Source organism: Salmo salar, chromosome ssa02, assembly GCF_905237065.1.
Source record: "Salmo salar chromosome ssa02, Ssal_v3.1, whole genome shotgun sequence".
NCBI lineage: Eukaryota > Metazoa > Chordata > Actinopteri > Salmoniformes > Salmonidae > Salmo > Salmo salar.
The window spans coordinates 70665521-70684189 of NC_059443.1; the positions used below are offsets into that span (position 1 = coordinate 70665521).

The window sequence follows — 18669 nt, forward strand, 5'->3', positions numbered from 1 at the left end:
GGTGGAAACATTATGCTTTGGGGGTGTTTTTCTGCTAAGGGGACAGGACAACTTCACCACATCATTTGACGGGGCCATGTACTGTCAAATCTTGGGTGAGAACCTCCTTCCCTCAGCCAGGGCATTGAAAATGGGTCGTGGATGGGTATTCCAGCATGACAATGACCCAAAACACACGGCCAAGGCAACAAAGGAGTGGCTCAAGAAGAAGCACATTAAGGTCCTGGAGTGGCCTAGCCAGTCTCCAGACCTTAATCCCATAGAAAATCTGTGGAGGGAGCTGAAGGTTCGAGTTACCAAACGTCAGCCTCGAAACCTTAATGACTTGGAGAAGATCTGCAAAGAGGAGTGGGACAAACTCCCTCCTGAGATGTGTGCAAACCTGGTGGCCAACTACAAGAAACGTCTGACCTCTGTGATTGCCAACAAGGGTTTTGCCACCAAGTACTAAGTCATGTTTTGCAGAGGGGTCAAATACTTATTTCCCTCATTAAAATGGAAATAATTTTATAACATTTTTGACATGCGTTTTTCAGGATTTTTTTATTGTTATTCTGTCTCTCGCTGTTCATATAAACCTACCATTAAAATTATAGACTGATCATTTCTTTGTAAGTGGGCAAACGTACAAAATCAGCAGGGGATCAAATACCTTTTTCCCCCACTGTATATATTTTGTACCAATTGAGAACTTTGGTCTAATTCCCTGAGATCTGGATCTTCTCTGGATCTTCTTCTTTTTGGGGTTTACTGCCAGGGCCCAAGTCTGGCAGTACTACTCTAGCAGGTCCAGGCTCTGCTGAAGGCCATGTGCTGTGGGTGACAGCAGGCATAGGTCATCTGCGAAGAGCAGGCATTTAACCTCTGAATTGTGGAGACTAACACCAGGGGCTGAGGATATTTCTAGAATAGTGGCCAATTCGTTGATGTAAATATTGAAGAGTGCAGGGCTCAGATTGCAACCCTGGCGAAGGCCCCGCCCCTGGTTAAAGAATTCTGTTATTTTCTTGCCAATTTTAATGCTGCACGTATTGCCAGTATACATTGATTTAATTATGTCATATTCTTTAACCCCCTACACCACTTTCAATAACTTTGTAGAACAGACCTGTATGCCGAATAGAATCAAATTATTTGAGGAAGTCAATAAAGCAAGCGTATATTTTGGTATTATTTTGGTGGACATATTTATCTATCAGGGTGTATAGGGTGTAAACATGATCAGTCGTGCGATGTTTTGGTATAAATCCAATTTGGCTTTTACTCAAGACATTGTGCTTATTAAGGAAGTTTAGAATTATTACATTTATAATACGACTACAGAAAACCTTCCCCAGGTTACTGTTCACACAAATGCCTCTGTAATTGTTAGGGTCAAATTTGTCTCCGTTCTTAAAGATTGGGGTTATGAGTCCTTGATTCCAGATATCATTGAAATAATCTACACTCAGGATCAAATTAAACAGTTTTAATATAGCCAATTGAAATTTAGGATGGAGAATGAGCATCTCATTTAGGATGCCATCAGGTCCGCATGCTTCTTTAAATTTGAGAGCCTGAAGTTTCTTATAGAGCTCCTGGTCAGTAATTGGGGAGTCCAATGGATTTTGATTGTCCTTTATAGCTTTTTCTAATCCATTCAACTTCTCATGAATTTGGCGTTAATCTCTGTGTTTTTGTCAATTTGAACAGTGTTGTAGAGTGTTTTAAAATGGGTTGTCCACATGTCACCATTTTCTATCGCTAATTCATCTTATTTCAATTTGTTTATTTTTTTTTCAAATTTTGCCAGAAGTTGTTTGTGTTTATGGACTCCTCAATTAGTGTCAGCTGCTTGCTGTTGTACTGTGCTTTTTGGTTCTGAGTGTACGTTTCTAGAGTTTTAAAGTCTCACAGTAATGAAGGCGTAATTCACCATTATTTGGTTGGATAGTGTTCTACGTTTTTTCCTTATAATTTTACAATCTGCATCAAACCAGTTGTCATCTGTGGTCTTTTTTGTTTTGTTCTTTATCAATTTCAATTGTGCTTCTTTTGCCGTTTGCCTAAATATATAGTTGATGTTTCGTACTGCTAGATTGATGCCTTCTTCACTGTGAGTGAATGTGGTATCCAGAAAGTTATCTAAGAGTGTTTGAATATTTTGGTTCCAGGTTGCTTTCTGTTATTCTTCTGTGCTGTTTTGAGCCCATCTGTATGAATTTCTGATGTAGTACAGCTTACTGGGCTGTGAATGTGTGGTTGTTTCCATGTCTGTTCTTTTGAGGAACAATGTAATTTGGCTGTGATCAGACAGAGATGTTAGTGGCTTGACAGTGAATGAGCTGAGAAAGAAAGGGTCCATGTCTGTGATCATATAGTCTATTGTACTGCGGCCAAGAGGTGAGCAGTAGGTGAATCTCCCCAAAGAGTCCCCCCGTAACCTACCATTGACAAAGTACAGACCCAGGCTTCTACAGAGCTGCAACAGATCCCTTCCGTTTTTGTTGACGGTACTGTCACTGTTGTTTCTATGGGGGAGATGAAGACAGTTAGAAACAGTATGGCCTGTAATAAAGCTGTCCCCTCGTGTGCTCGTTAGATCAGGTAGTGTTCCTGTGCGCACATTTGTGTCCCCACAGATGAGCACATTTCCCTGGGCCTGGAAATGGCACGTCTCTTCCTCAAGGCTGGGGAAGATTTCCTCTGAGTAATATGGTGATTCTGAGGGGGGGATATATATTGCGCAAAGGAACACATCTTTTTCTGTCAGTACAAGTTCTTTTTTTAGTTTTAACCAAATGTGATATTTACCAATTTTGAGGGGATCAATTAGATTTTGTAGTTGGGATTTGTACCAAATGATCAATCCTCCAGAGTCTCTGCCTCCATTGACAGAGCTGTGTTTCTGTGATGGCACAATTACCTCTCTGTAGCCTGTGGGACATTGAGTGACAATGTCAGCCTTACACCATGTCTCCTGCAGAATGATGACGTCAACATCTTTATGATGTGTGTTGAACTCCAGTGTTAAACTCTTCAGTCTGAAGGTTGATGAGTTTAGGACCTGAATTTTCCACATGCTAACTGATAGTGATTTCATGTTGCAAAAAGAAAGAATAGCAGTCACAAATACAGTAACTACTAACTAATAAGTTGTTAAGAGTGAGATAAACAGAATAACAGCTAACATTTTTTCTGTTATATATTTATATAAATATTCCTATTAATTGAACAAGTAAACTTTTAGTACAATAGTGTGTGTGTGTGTGTGTGTGTGTTTAGTGCAGATGTATTGGAGGAGCTGTTTAATCTCACTTAATCCTACATGGTTCTCTTGTCCTCTGACGATCTCTACGTACAGTGGGGCAAAAAAGTATTTAGTCAGCCACCAATTGTGCAAGTTCTCCCACTTAAAAAGATGAGAGAGGCCTGTAATTTTCATCATAGGTACACTTCAACTATGACAGACAAAACGAGACAAAAAATCCAGAAAATCACATTGTAGGAAATTATTGTGGAAAATAAGTATTTGGTAAATAACAAAAGTTTCTCAATACTTTGTTATATACCCTTTGTTGGCAATGACACAGGTCAAACGTTTTCTGTAAGTCTTCACAAGGTTTTCACACACTGTTGCTGGTATTTTGGCCCATTCCTCCATGCAGATCTCCTCTAGAGCAGTGATGTTTTGGGGCTGTCGCTGGGAAACACAGACTTTCAACTCCCTCCAAAGATTTTCTATGGGGTTGAGATCTGGAGACTGGCTAGGCCACTCCAGGACCTTGAAATGCTTCTTACGAAGCCACTCCTTTATTGTCCGGGCGGTGTGTTTGGGATCATTGTCATGCTGAAAGACCCAGCCACGTTTCATCTTCAATGCCCTTGCTGATGGAAGGAGGTTTTCACTCAAAATCTCACGATACTTTGCCCCATTCATTCTTTCCTTTACACGGATCAGTCGTCCTGGTCCCTTTTCAGAAAAACAGCCCCAAAGCATGATGTTTCCACCCCCATGCTTCACAGTAGGTATGGTGTTCTTTGGATGCAACTCAGCATTCTTTGTCCTCCAAACACGACGAGTTGAGTTTTTACCAAAAAGTTATATTTTGGTTTCATCTGACCATATGACATTCTCCCAATCCTCTTCTGGATCATCCAAATGCTCTCTAGCAAACTTCAGATGGGCCTGGACATGTACTGGCTTAAGCAGGGGGACACGTCTTGCACTGCAGGATTTGAGTCCCTGGCGGCGTAGTGTGTTACTGATGGTAGGCTTTGTTACTTTGGTCCCAGCTCTCTGCAGGTCATTCACAAGGTCCCCCCGTGTGGTTCTGGGATTTTTGCTCACCGTTCTTGTGATAATTTTGACCCCACAGGGTGAGATCTTGCATGGAGCCCCAGATCGAGGGAGATTATCAGTGGTCTTGTATGTCTTCCATTTCCTAATAATTGCTCCCACAGTTGATTTCTTCAAACCAAGCTGCTTACCTATTGCAGATTCAGTCTTCCCAGCCTGGTGCAGGTCTACAATTTTGTTTCTGGTGTCCTTTGACAGCTCTTTGGTCTTGGCCATAGTGGAGTTTGGAGTGTGACTGTTTGAGGTTGTGGACAGGTGTCTTTTATACTGATAACAAGTTCAAACAGGTACCATTAATACAGGTAACGAGTGGAGGACAGAGGAGCCTCTTAAAGAAGATACAGGTCTGTGAGAGCCAGAAATCTTGCTTGTTTGTAGGTGACCAAATACTTATTTTTTTTATATTTAAAAATCCTACAATGTGATTTTCTGGATTTTTTTCTCATTTTGTCTGTCATAGTTGACGTGTACCTATGATGAAAATTACAGGCCTCTCTCATCTTTTTAAGTGGGAGAACTTGCACAATTGGTGGCTGACTAAATACTTTTTTGCTCTCTCTCTCTCTCTCTCTCGGAATACATGTGTTTACATTGCCAAAGCAACTGATATAAACAACAAACAAAAGCGAGGAGACAAAAAACTATTAACAGTAAACATTGCAGTGACAAAGGTTTGAAAATGACATTTCAAGTGTTATATTATCATCTATGTACAATGTTTTAGCAACGTGCAAATAGTTGTAGTACGAATAGTAGGGGAAGATAAATAAACATAAGTATTGGTAGTATTTACAATTTTGTTTGTGCTGCACTGGTTGCCCTTTTCTAATGGCAACAGGCCACACATCTTGCTGCTGTGATGGCACATATCTTCACCTAGAAGATATGGGAGTTCATCAATGTTTAAATTGTTTTCAAATTCTTTGTGGATCTGTGTAATCTGAGGGAAATATGTGTCTCTAACATGGTCATACACTTGGCAGGAGGTTAGGAAGTGCAGCTCAGTTTCCAAATCATTTTGTGGGCAGTGTTCACATAGCCCGTCTTCTCTTGAGAGCCAGGTCTGCCTACAGCGGCCTTTCTCAATAGCAAGGCTATGCTCACTGAGTCTGTACATAATTTTGGGTCAGTCACAGTGGTCAGGTATTCTACCACTGTGTACTCTCTGTTTAGAGCCAGATAGCATTCTAATTTGCTCTGTTTTTTGGGGTGATTATTTCCAGTACGTCAAATAATTATCTTTTTGCTTCGTCATAACTTGGTTGAGTCTAATTGTGTTGCTGTCCTGGGACTCTGTGGGGTCTGTTTGTGTTTGTGAACAGAGCCCCAGAACCAGCTGGCTGAGGGGACTCTTCTCCAGGTTCATCTCTCTGTAGGTGAGGGCTTTGTGATGGAATGTGTAGGCAGCGCTTCTTTTTAGATAGTTGTAGAATTTAAAAGCTCTTTTCTGGAATTTCATCCACCAAGGTCTTCTTCAGTTCCTGTTGTAGCTGCAGCCACTCGTCTGTCGATTCTACTTCCTCCTGTGGATCAGTGACATCAGTCTGATTGATTGGGTCATTTATTGATTGATAATTGGTTAACTGATTAATGGTGGGTGGATGAATGGATTGATTGGTTGATTGATCGGTTAGTTGATTGATTGATTGATCTAGGCTACATTACCTGATCTGAGTCAATGATTCTGGCTGCTCTTACCATTCCCTCATCCTCCATGTATTCCTCTTCATCCTTCATTGGGAGAAAATGGGAATATGTTACACTCTGTGGGGATGTTCGAAATGAACTTGAAGTATGTACTTATTATCTTTCCACACACACACACACACACACACACACACACACACACACACACACACACACACACACACACACACACACACACACACACACACACACACACACACACACACACACACACACACACACACAACTGCGTTATCATCCTCGGCCACCATAATGCACGGGCGACCCAGGAACCCTTCATCATCAGACACCATTATGTTGTGCATCTCCAGACCCAACTTGAGATCCAGCCTGTAGGAGATGGAGGAATACAGGGATAAATATCTGGCCACTGTAGTGGTTGGAAATACAGCCTGGTGAAACAGGTGGGATCTCAGGGCTGAGATTGTTAAGGGAAGTAAATTCACTTACGTAGACTTTTCAACAAGACACTGTCTTTTCCCTGTGGGAAAAACAGGCAACAGGGTTAGAGTTAAGATATTCATTTGTGACACGTAAAAGTAATTTTAATTAAGGAGTGGTACAGAGAGAGAGAGAAGTGGAGAAAGAGAGAGGAGCGAGAGAGACAGAGACAAACTGAAAAGAGAAAGAGAGAGAAACTGAAAAGAGAGAGGAGCGTGAGAGACACAAACTGAAAAGAGAGAAAGAGCGGAGTGAGAGAGAAATAACAGACACCAACTGAAAAGGGAGAGAGGAGAAAGCGAGACAGAGAGACAAACTGAAAGAGAGAGAAATGTGAGAAACAGAGAGACAAACTGAAAAGAGAGAGAGGAGTGAGAGACAGAGAGACAAACTGAAAAGAGAGAGAGGGGTGTGAGAGATGAGATAGAGAAGAAAAAGAAAACAGTGTACACTCACGGTACAGCAGACCAATGAAACAACAGGTGGTCACCAAGGTAACCAGGAAGAGGAAACAGCCGAACACAACAGCCACCACCACGGTAGGGAGGTGGTTCAACACTGGCAGAGGAAGAAGAAGAGGTAAACAAACAAAAACAACTTCAAACATCTGAATACAGGCTTTGATTGAACTACATACAACCCCTTGACCTTATGTAGAGCCATGTGTCTGTAAAATTCACACACACACACACACACACACACACACACACACACACACACACACACACACACACACACACACACACACAATTCCAGTCAAGCAAAGACTCTCATGCCTGGGATGGTCCAATGGTCTTAAGCCTCTGTGTCTGGAGCATTTGTACAATGTACCGCTGCCAGCATGGGTTTGAATCTGGCCTCAATGTACCGCTGCCAGCATGGGTTTGAATCTGGCCCACTGCTCTTTCAGCTATCGCTCTCTATCCAATAAAAATATATTTAAGAAAAAAAGAAAAGACTCATCTCAGACCAAACCTTCTTTATCGATGTACCTCTCCTCACTGCTGATCACCGTAGTGCCATCAAAGCTGTTGGACACATCACAATGGTACGTTCCGGCACTGCTCCTCCCCACGGATAACAACAAAATGGATTGCTTCGGCTGGTTCTCCACCCAGTAGAAGTCTCCACGGCCTTCTAGAACAGTTCCATTGAGGAACCAGCGGTACTGTGGAAAGGTTCCCCTCTCCACGGAACAGTAGAACCTCAACTTCTCCATTGTGGGCCTTTCTCCCACGTCGGCGTCGTAGTGCATTGTCACAGCTCCACCTACTGAAACTGGGGGGTAGATATACTCAGCGAAACAAATGGCACCCTATTCCCCACATAGTGCACTACTTTTGACCAGAGCAAAAACATTTTCACTCTGTAGGGAAAAAGGATGCCATTTGGGATGCAAACATGAAATGATGAGTTTCAATGTATGAGTATTGATAAGTCTAGCGGGTCTTGAGTGCTGAGAACAGAACTATAGGTCAAATCCTTTTCTTGAAACAGACTGTCGGACAGACAGACGGACGGACGGACGGACGGACAGACTTACCAACGTGCATGGCCGTCCACTGACCATACACCACCCGGTCTCCGTTCTCCGCCTGACACTGTAGAAAGCCCATGTGGAGATCTAGAACCACTGGAATAGAGAACGTGGCGAATCGCTCGTCAACCGTCTCCGTGCTGATGAACTCTGACCTGCTGTAGAGGGAGAAGGTGATGGGCGGAGTCCCCTTGAGTGATTGACACGTGACGAGGGCAAAGTAGGTCCCGTCTCTTTCCTTCAGTACCAGGAAGAGGAGGTCCAGTTCAGACACAAGCTCTGAAAGAGAGGAGAGGATGGATGGAGACAGTTTTGAACAAGATATCATCTGAATACAGGGTTTGATTAAATACTTACACTGACTTCACCAAAAATAATTAAAAAAATACAAATATGTGACAGACATGACAGAATCCATTTTAGCTGTCAGGAGCTTTGAGAAATACGCAGGGTGGGGTTTTCCTGACTGCAGGACCTGACCAGGGAAAACTCCTGCCCTAGACAGGAGAGATAGGGCAACTTGGAGGAAAACAACCCGCTTCATGCAAACGTCTCTTTTCTAAAAGAAAAAAGCACCATGTGGTAAGACTTAGACTTGTGCATACTGGCTATCATTTTACCAGACATTCTTATCCAGAGCAACTAACAGGAGCAATTATGGTTAAGTGCCTTGCTCAAGGGCACAGACAGACTTTTGACCTAGTCGGTTTAGAGATTCAAACCAGCGACCTTCCGGTTACTGGCCCAACACTCTAACCACTAGGCTACCTGTCGCTATACTTAGGCAAACACATTCTGAAGGGAAATAAGAGGGCAGATTTTTTTGCGTCTGTGTTCTTCAATAAAAACAGAAACTTTAGAAGGGGGGTGTTTAACCTGTTTCCTCCCCTTCGTCTACACTGATGTAAGTGGATTTAACAGGTGACATTGATAAGGGATCATATCTTTCACCTGGATTCACCTGGTCAGTCTATGTTTACATGTTTTGTGGTTTAACAGAGGCTCTTATCCAGAGCAACTTACTGTAGTGAGTGGTTACTTTTCTGTACTGGTCACCCCTGGAAATCAAATCCACAACCCTGGCATTGCAAGCGCCAAGCTCTACTTGCTGAGCCACACAGGAAAATGTACAACTTATTTAATGGAAAGAACAGGTGTTCCTAATGTTTTGTACGCTCAGTGTGTATATAGAATGTTTATAGATCTAATTCATTAGATTAAATAAATAATTTTTGCTAAATGAGGAAAATATTACCTGAAAATTGTTTTAGTGGATTGACTTAAACAGTTGTGGTTAGACAGATGACATTTTTATTTGAGCAAGACTAATGATATCCAGGGAAAGACTAGCGATATCCAGGGAAAGACTAGTGATATCCAGGGAAAGACTAGCGATATCCAGGGAAAGACTAGTGATATCCAGGGAAAGACTAGCGATATCCAGGGAAAGTGTTAAAAAATGTTGGTAACATCAAGTGGTTTCTGTGGGAATTACAGGAGGGGGGTTGTTTAACCCCATCAAATAAAATCAAATAAAATGATATTTGTCACATGCGCTGAATACAACAGGTGTACAACACCTTACAGTGAAATACTTACTGACAAGTCCTTAACCAACAATGCAGTTGTGAGAAAATAGAGTTAATAAAATATTTACTAAATAAACTAAAGTAAAAAATAAAAACAAAAGTAACACAATAAAATAACAATAACAAGGCCATATACAGGTGGTATCGATATAGAGTCAATGTGCAGGGGTTGCAGGGGTAAAGGTTAGTCGAGGTCATTTGTCCATATAGGCAGGGGTAAAGTGACTATGCATAGTGATGTGGACAGAAAGGAACGTGAAACTCTCAACCTGCTCCACTACAGCCCCGTCGATGTGAATGAGGGTGTGCTCGGTCCTTCTTTTCCTGTAGTCCACGATCATCTCCTTTGTCTTGCTCATGTTGAGGGAGAGGTTGTTGTCCTGGCACCACACGGCCAGGTCTCTGACCTCCTCCCTATAAGCTGTCTCAACGTTGTCGAGGTGGGAAAGCACAGTGTTGGGTGCGATGGAGATTGCGTCATCTGTGGATCTGTTGGGGCGGTATGCAAATTGGAGTGGGTCTAGGGTTTCCAGGATGATGGTGTTGATGTGAGCCATGACCAGCCTTTCAAAGCACTTCATGGCTACCAACATGAGTGCTACGGGGCGGTAGTCATTTAGGAAGGTTACCGTCGCTTTCTTGGGCACAGGGACTATGGTGGTCTGCTTGAAACATGTACACTGTAGGTATTACAGACTAGGTCAGGGAGAGGTTGAAAATGTCAGTGAGGACACTTGCCAGTTGGCCCGCGCATGCCACCCTGATTCTAGCTCCGGGGTGAAGTTCCCCCATAGAACAGTGGATCCCAACCAGGGGTACTGTAACGGGCATCATAAGGATTGGACCAAGGTGCAGCGGGAACGTGTATACTCATCTTCTTTATTAAATCAAAAGAAGGAAAAACAAACAAATCACGTATACAAAACAACAAACGACACTAAACAGTCCTGTCAGGTGCACAGACACAAAACAGGAGACAACTACCCACAAACCCCCATAGCACAAACACCCCTATACATAGGACCTTCAATCAGAGGCAACGAGGAACAGCTGCCTCCAATTGAAGGTCAATCAACAAACCCTAAACATAAAAGTAGAAAAACTAGGCTGAACATAGAAAAACACTAACCTAGAACATAGACCAAAAACCCCGGAACACTCTAAACAAACACCCCCTGCCAAGTCCTGACCAAACTACAATAACAAATAACCCCTTTACTGGTCAGGACGTGACAGGTACTAGGACCTCTGGGGGTACTTGGCAAGACTGATGAGACCGCAGGCCTGCTGGTAAAATGCACATGAGGGCTACTACGGGCAGAGCAAAATTCAGTTGGTGGTACAGTAACCAAAAAGGTTGAGAACCACTGCCATAAAGAATAATAGAGGACTCTTCTTTGTATCTGTTCCATTATGACATCTGTGAAAGCACAGGCAGCACCATTGAGGGCATCTCCATTTTGAAGTAGTCCATTTTCTTCTTCTACTACTCCTATGACTTGGTAAACAAGCTGAAAGGGTACATCCTGCCACCTGGAGTGTGTTGTTTGAACAGGTATAAAGCGAAGGTTGGTGATATACTGTCAGCTGCAGTTATGGAATGTTTGCTCATGAGCAAAATTCATTGGCTGATCCCTCCTGATGACCCGGATGGAATTATGTGATCCTTCCTTAACCCATAGGAAGTCCCACCCAGTTGACTAATTCAAAATGGTGAAATTCCTCTATGTTGCTGCCCATGCTAAAACGTTTTTTGGGGCACTAGAGCCCTCTATCTATCTCTATGAGTATCCCCTAGGTACAGATTTAGGATCAGCTTCCCCTCCCCCAAGCCTAACCTTAAGCATTAGTGTGGAAAATGCTAAACTGACTCAAGATCAGCATCTAGGGGCAACTTCACCCTACTCCATAATTATGTGATACAAATTACCCCTGACCTCTGACTTTTGACCTTGATGACCTTGGCAGTGCTCCTGGAGGAGTAGACCTTGGTAAAGTTGTCCTGGGGCACCATCCTGTAGTAGTGCATACAAATACAGCTATTGTCAACAATATTTCCAGTGAGTTTTCACATATTTTCAAGAAGCTAAATAATAAAACATTGACGAAGATCTATGTGACTAGAATGGTGTATTTGTCAATAAATATATCAGTTAATCTTCAGGTGTGCAAAAGTGAACCTCTGAAAGACAAACACAAGACAGACAGACCAGACAGCCCAGTAATAACAGACCATCCACAATACAGTACCTGTAGATGAAGAGTTCCTGTGTCTGATTGTGTAAAGGAGACAGGGGGAGGGGCTTCCCATCCACCAGCCAATGGTAGGAGACGTGGTTCCCTTTTGTGATGTTACAACGTAGGGACAGTGGCTTCCCTTCGTAGAACTCCACAGACCCTGATTGGACTACAACCTCTGCACCGTTGACTGGGTCTGTGGGAGAACACATAGAACCATTCTTAGCACCATAGAATCTGATAATGTTGTGTGCTAATTCTAGGAGGGCATTTTAGATCTATGAAAACATTTTATTCTATTAAGACATTGTAATTGTATAAAGACATTCAAATTCTATGAGGACATTGTAGTTCTATGAAGACATTTGAATTATCTGAGGACATTCAAGTTCTATGAGTACATTCTAGTTCTATGAGTACATTCTAGTTCTATGAGTACATTCTAGTCCTATGAGGAAATTGTAGTTCTATGAGGAAATTGTATTTCTATGAAGACATTGTAAACGCAGCAAAAAAAGAAACGTCCTCTCACTGTCAACTGCGTTTATTTTCAGCAAAGTTAACGTGTAAATATTTGTATGAACATAAGATTCAACAACTGAGACATAAACTGAACAAGTTCCACAGACATGTGACTAACAGAAATGGAATAATATGTCCCTGAACGAAGGGGGGGTCAAAATCAAAAGTAACAGTCAGTATCTCGTGTGGCCACCAGCTGCGTTAAGTACTGCAGTGCATCTCCTCCTCATGGACTGCACCAGATTTGCCAGGTCTTGCTGTGAGATGTTACCCCACTCTTCCACCAAGGCACCTGCTAGTTCCCGGACATTTCTGGGGGGAATGGCCCTAGCCCTCACCCTCCGATCCAATAGGTCCCAGACGTACTCAATGGGATTGAGATCCGAGCTCTTCGCTGGCCATGGCAGAACACTGACATTCCTGTCTTGCAGGGAATCACACACAGAACGAGCAGTATGGCTGGTGGCATTGTCATGCTGGAGGGTCATGTCAGGATGAGCCTGCGGGAAGGGTACCACATGAGGGAGGAGGATGTCTTCCCTGTAACACACCACATTGAGATTGCCTGCAATGAAAACAAGCTCAGTCCGATGATGCTGTGACACACCGCCCCAGACCATGACCGACCCTCCACCTCCAAATTGATTCCGCTCCAGAGTACAGACCTCGCTGTTGTCATGACGTTGGCCTCTTTTGGTACAGGGAGGACAGTTGACTCCCCCCCCAATCCACCCTGTGTGTAAAGGGTTGTAAAAACTCTAAAATTCCAGGAGAGTCTCTGGCCACATGGCCCATAGAGAGACACAGGAAATTCTTCCAACTCATAGAATTGGAGAGCCAAGCGACATTTTGTGTGTGCTGAAGAAGGTATGGAAGATTGGTGAAGAATCCAGCTACGAACTGATCCGCTTGGTACAATTTTGTGATACTCAGAAGAGACAATATAGCCATATTACCATAAAACTGTTTATATAATAGCATCATAATGGTTGTATAGAATGTATTAATAAGGATAAAGCTTTTGTAAGACATTGAGATGCTATGTACTGATGTAATGTGATAGAATTGTATTTCTGTAACCAAATCTAACTCAGTCATAGGCACGCCCCAGGGACACATACAGGACCAGGCATCATTTGACAAGCCTGTTCTATGGGCACTATAAAACACCCCCTGATTTACATTTCTTCAGACCAGGCCTCCACTCATGGCTAATAGGTTTTACCTTCCAATTCCTCTACTGAAAGTGAACCATACCACGTGGTTAACTTTTAGACTATTGATACCGACAGAATAAGAACAAGTCTTTGATATTAATTATTAGTCTGCAGCTAAGTAAATTATATCATCGAACGCGAAGACCAACGAAACAACCATTCTATGACGACATTAATGAATGTCGCTCTGAAAGATCCATTCTAACCGAGAGAGAGAGAGAGAGAGAGAACGCGGACAAAACTCCCCAACAGAACAGAACTCTCGAACAAGGATCACGACGACACACTGAGCGTAAATATATATTGATTGCAATTGTTCCCGAATGAGTGAGCCGTCAATTGTTAATATTAATGAACTCTGTGCAACTTCTCAGCAGACCGTTTATGACCCATTGTTCAACAGGCCGACCTGCCTGTTTAGCCCACAAGGGCACATTCCTCTACCAATCCTTTGTGACGATAATTACTGTTTGTATGTTTTTCTGTTAATTACTTAGTGTAGTAAATAAATGATTTTAAGACAATTGATGTATGGATGATTTTAGTAAAGACTGGGTTCGTGCAGATACAACAATTTACGACGTTTGGAATGAGACTGGACTAGAGGTAAAATACACCATTTAAACCAGAAGATAATCGGCCTATATAATAATATAGGAAAGTTATGTTAGGAAAATTATAACTTTGTAATCTGAATATTCTCCTTGGTGCCCCGATCTCCTAGTTAATTACAATTAAACGATTAATCAGTTTAATCGCGTGATAATAATTACAGGGAGTTAATTGATAAACATGTCTTCCGTTTAATGGTACCCAAAGACACGACACTGTAACGCTAATTCCTTCGACGAATCCGACCATCACCCCTGGTGAGACAAAACCGCAACTCGTCAGTGAAGAGCACTTTTTGCCAGTCCGGTCTGGTCCAGCAATGGTGGGTTTGTGCCCATAGGCGACATTGTTGCTGGTGATGTCTGGTGAGGACCTGCCTTACAACAGGCCTACAGGCCCTCCGTCCAGCCTCTCTCAACCTATTGCAGACAGTCTGTGGTCTAGAGTTTTTTTCCTCTGGTTGCACATGTGACATGCTGGTAGAAATGATGTAAAACGTATTTAAGTTTGTCTGTTAAAGTCCCCGGCCACTAGGATGAGCTTCTGGATGAGCATTTTGTTCTTTGCTTATGGACTTATACATCTCGTTGAGTGTGGTGTTAGTGCCAGCGTCAGTTTGTGGTGGTAAATAGACGGCAACGAAAAATATAGCTGAAAACTGTCTTGGTAGATGGTGTGGTCTACAGCTTATCATAAGGTACTCTACTTCAGCAATACCTTGAGATTACCTTAATATTAGACATTGCACCCCAGCTGTTACTGACACACACCCCCACCCCTCGTCTTACCGGACGTAGCTGTTCTGTCCTGCCGATGCACGGAAAACCAAGCTAACTGTATATTATCCGTGTCGTCATTCATGGTGAAACATAAGATATTACAGTTTTTAATGTCCCATTGGTAGGATAGTCTCAAACTGAGCTTTTCCAGTTTATTCTCCAGTGATTGCACGTTGTCTAATAGAACGGATTGTAGAGGCGGGTTACCCACTCACCGACGAATTCTCACAAAGCACCCTGATCTCCGCCCCCTGTATTTCCTTATTTTCTTCATGTGAATGAAGGGGATTTGAGCCTTGTCTGGGAGAAACATTATATCTTTCGCTTCAGACTCATTAAAGAAAATAATCTTTGTCCAGTTTGAGGTGAGTAATCACTGTTCTTCTATCCAGAAGCTATTTTCGGTCATAAGAGACAGTAGCATCAACATTATGTACAAAATAAGTTACAAACAATGCGAAAACACACAACTGGTTAGGAGCCCGTAAAATGGCAGCCATTCCCTCCGACGCTAATTCTTCCAGAACAAAACAAAAGTATTAATACAGGGCCTACGACTCACCGACTACTCTGAGGTGGTGTCTTTCACTGACGGTGGGTTGTATTACTGTGTTGTTCTGGACGCTGGCTACACACACCATGTAGCCCTCGTAGGAAGCAGTGATGAACAGAGGGAAATTGGCCATCTCACCAGACAGAGCGCTGTAGAAGCCTAAGGTCTTGGACCGGTCACCTTCCCTGAGGACAGATTACAGTAATGGATTGGATACATAACAGTGGTAAAATGTATATTTTATTGTGTTGTTTACATGGCATTTTATTGACAGGGCTCTGTAGAACCTTAAAGCTGCAATATGTAACTTTTTGGGGGCGACCCAACCAAATTCACATAGAAATGTGAGTTATAGATCTGTAATCCTCATTAAAAGCCAGTCTCAGAAGTGGTAGCTCTGTTCTATGTATGCTATTTCTATGCTTCCCGTTCTTAAGTTTTGTTTTTGCATCTTTTACTTTCAATTTTGTACACCAGCTTCAAACAGCAGAAAATACTATATTGGTTATGGAAAAGATATTTCACAGCGGTTTAGATGGTACAAGAATTCTCAACACTATACATGCATGTTTTGTCACATAAACTGAAATTAGGCGAACTATTCAAATTTTAACAACCAGGAAATGGCGGAGCGATTTCTGCATAGTGCATCTTTAAGGTCTTGTCTCATGTGAGTTTCAAATTGACCCCTAGAACCCTACCCCCTAGGCACTGCATTGGATTGATTAGCCTACTTGCCTACTGATATATTCATATTGACAACACCTCCTGTCAGATCTCCAGTATTTAGGGTCTTGAGGTAGATATTGTAGCGATCTTAACCAAACACTTAGCAAGCTGGTCAAGAGGTTCGGAAAAGGATCTTTTGGCGTAACAACTAAGGTTTTGGGTTGACAGTCGTTTGAGTCTCGGTCAGGCTACCCCTTGAATTCCCTACAATACAGCAACACCCACCTGAATAGCTGGTAGAGGATGGACTCTTCTTTAGGGTAATGCAGCACTTCACACTGGAATTCTTCAACAGTCTTCTGTAGGGCTGTTGAGGGGCCGTACAGCAACGGTCTGCCTAGGACTGAGGCTCCTGGGACTGAGGCTCCTTGGACTGAGGCTCCTAGGACTGAGGCTCCTAGGACTGAGGCTCCTGGGACGGGGATGGGACGGGGGTATCCAACACAGTCAGACACACTCAGAAACACACACACACACAACTTAGACAATGGTACAAAACATACTTGTCTTCTGGCAGAAGGTGTACAAACCTTCAGAGAAGAAGAAAAAGAAGATAGACTGTTGGTGTTCTATAAAATAATAATCTGAAAGCCATGATAACAAGTACAGCACAACTCACCCAGTAAAACTACTACTGTTGTTCTGAGAGTAGTCATCTTCTCTCCTTCCTCCTTATCCAGAAAACCCCATTTGACTGAGTTTGTTTTTGACTGAAGAAGCAGACATGGAATTTGCATCCGTGTGTGTGTAAAGGTTTGAATGTGTTTACATTTGTTGTGTGTGTGTATGTACTGCAGATAAAGTGGTTATGGAGGGTGGTGAGTGTGAATGAATGGTGGAGACAGAGAGATAGAGAGAGAGAGAGCAGGATGTGGGGACCGATAAAAATAACAGAAAAAAGGTTAGGACCTAGTAACCTACACGCCCCACTACACACACACCAGACACACACACCAGACACACACACCAGAACCACTCCAGACACACACACACACACACACACACACACACCAGAACCACTCCAGATACACACACGTGCACAGAACTGATAGTACAATACACCGTCCCCCTCCCTTATACCCCCTCTCTCTAACTGCAGTTCCACGAAAACACAACATGCTTCAAATGTCGCAACTTTATTAACACACACGAGATGTAGCATTACATTTTTTATCGTTTCAGTATTGATAACAATTCTTCCATAAAAAGTCATAAAACATTTGAAAAGACAATTTACAGTGTTAATTTTTTTCACTTTGGTGCAATTTTCACAAGTATGTGGTACATTTTCACAACTTTAAGTACAAAACTCTAAACAGATAATCAAAATGTCACGTGGTCAAAACTCTAAGCACATATTCAATTGACTGAGTACTACAAACAGATTCACAAAGTCATTTGTTCACTGCCCCAAATCACTCTTTCAATTTGCACACATATTCAAGTATCTGCCTTTCAAAATGCAATATTCACTTTACTTTTGATATGATTTTCTTGTAATTTGTTAACAATACATTTGTCTATCACTTAATCAAACGGCTCAAAACAGATAACTGCTGAACCAAAATGGAGTAGTGCTTACCTATATAGTTTCATAACTGTAATAACTGTATATTACAATATATTTATACCTAAGTTGTATAACAATATATTTATACCTGAGTTGTATAACAAAATATTCATACCTGATTTGTATATAACAATATATTTATACCTGATTTTGTATATTACAATATATTTATACCTGGGTTGTATGTAACAATATATTTATACCTGAGTTGTATATAACAATATATTCTACTCGTTATCCAAATTTCATTGATACACTGTAAACTGATGAATTTCAAGCAGAGAGACAGGCGATACTGTATCAGTTGACAAGTCACACAGAAAAAGTGTTCCTGAACAGTGTTGCATGGGGCAGAAATAGCTACACCAGGCTACACCAGGACGTTTCAACTGTAGCCTACTGCATTACAATACCTACTGTTACGGCTGTCGTAGAGAGGGGACCAAAGCGCAGCGTGGTAAGTGTTCATTATGGTTTATTAAACAACGAAACACTAGAACAAAAGAAACAAAACGAAAAGCCAAACAGTTCCGTCAGGTAACGAAATACAAAACAGAAAATAACTACCCACAAAACACAGGTGGGAAAAGGCTGCCTAAGTATGATTCCTAATCAGAGACAACGATAGACAGCTGCCTCTGATTAGGAGCCATACCCAACACAAAGAAATACAAAACATAGAATGCCCACCCCACACCCTGACCTAACAAAATAGAGAAATAAACCGTCTCTCTCAGGTCAGGGCGTGATACCTACACAATACCCCATATATCTGATCATTTGTTCTACACATGTACTATATAAGGATAATGAAACTGTAAGACTGACATATGTAC

General features: G+C 42.1%; 1 protein-coding gene across 10 annotated transcripts; it reads right to left on the minus strand.

Annotated features, from left to right (window-relative positions):
- Positions 1-4965: 4965 nt before the first annotated feature.
- Positions 4966-17232, minus strand: LOC106564374 (uncharacterized). 10 transcript variants are annotated; one of them, XR_006762290.1, is made up of 12 exons: positions 16883-17228; positions 16489-16675; positions 15544-15719; positions 11864-12047; positions 11551-11628; positions 8031-8303; positions 7463-7765; positions 6944-7045; positions 6497-6527; positions 6272-6376; positions 6005-6195; positions 4966-5862 (listed from the first exon to the last, which is right to left on the minus strand). XR_006762290.1 is itself a non-coding variant. In XM_045709137.1 (12 exons), exons 4-12 carry the CDS (start codon positions 11922-11924, stop codon positions 5773-5775), a joined length of 1104 nt encoding a protein of 367 aa, XP_045565093.1. In that variant the 5' UTR covers positions 11925-12047; positions 15544-15719; positions 16489-16675; positions 16883-17232; the 3' UTR covers positions 4966-5772. The 10 variants fall into 10 exon arrangements, 9 of the variants coding, with proteins under 9 accessions (XP_045565093.1, XP_045565074.1, XP_045565116.1 ...); XM_045709137.1 differs by having other exon boundaries at positions 6005-6070; positions 6271-6376; positions 7463-7759; positions 16883-17232; XM_045709118.1 differs by having other exon boundaries at positions 6005-6070; positions 6271-6376; positions 15544-15714.
- Positions 17233-18669: the final 1437 nt, after the last annotated feature.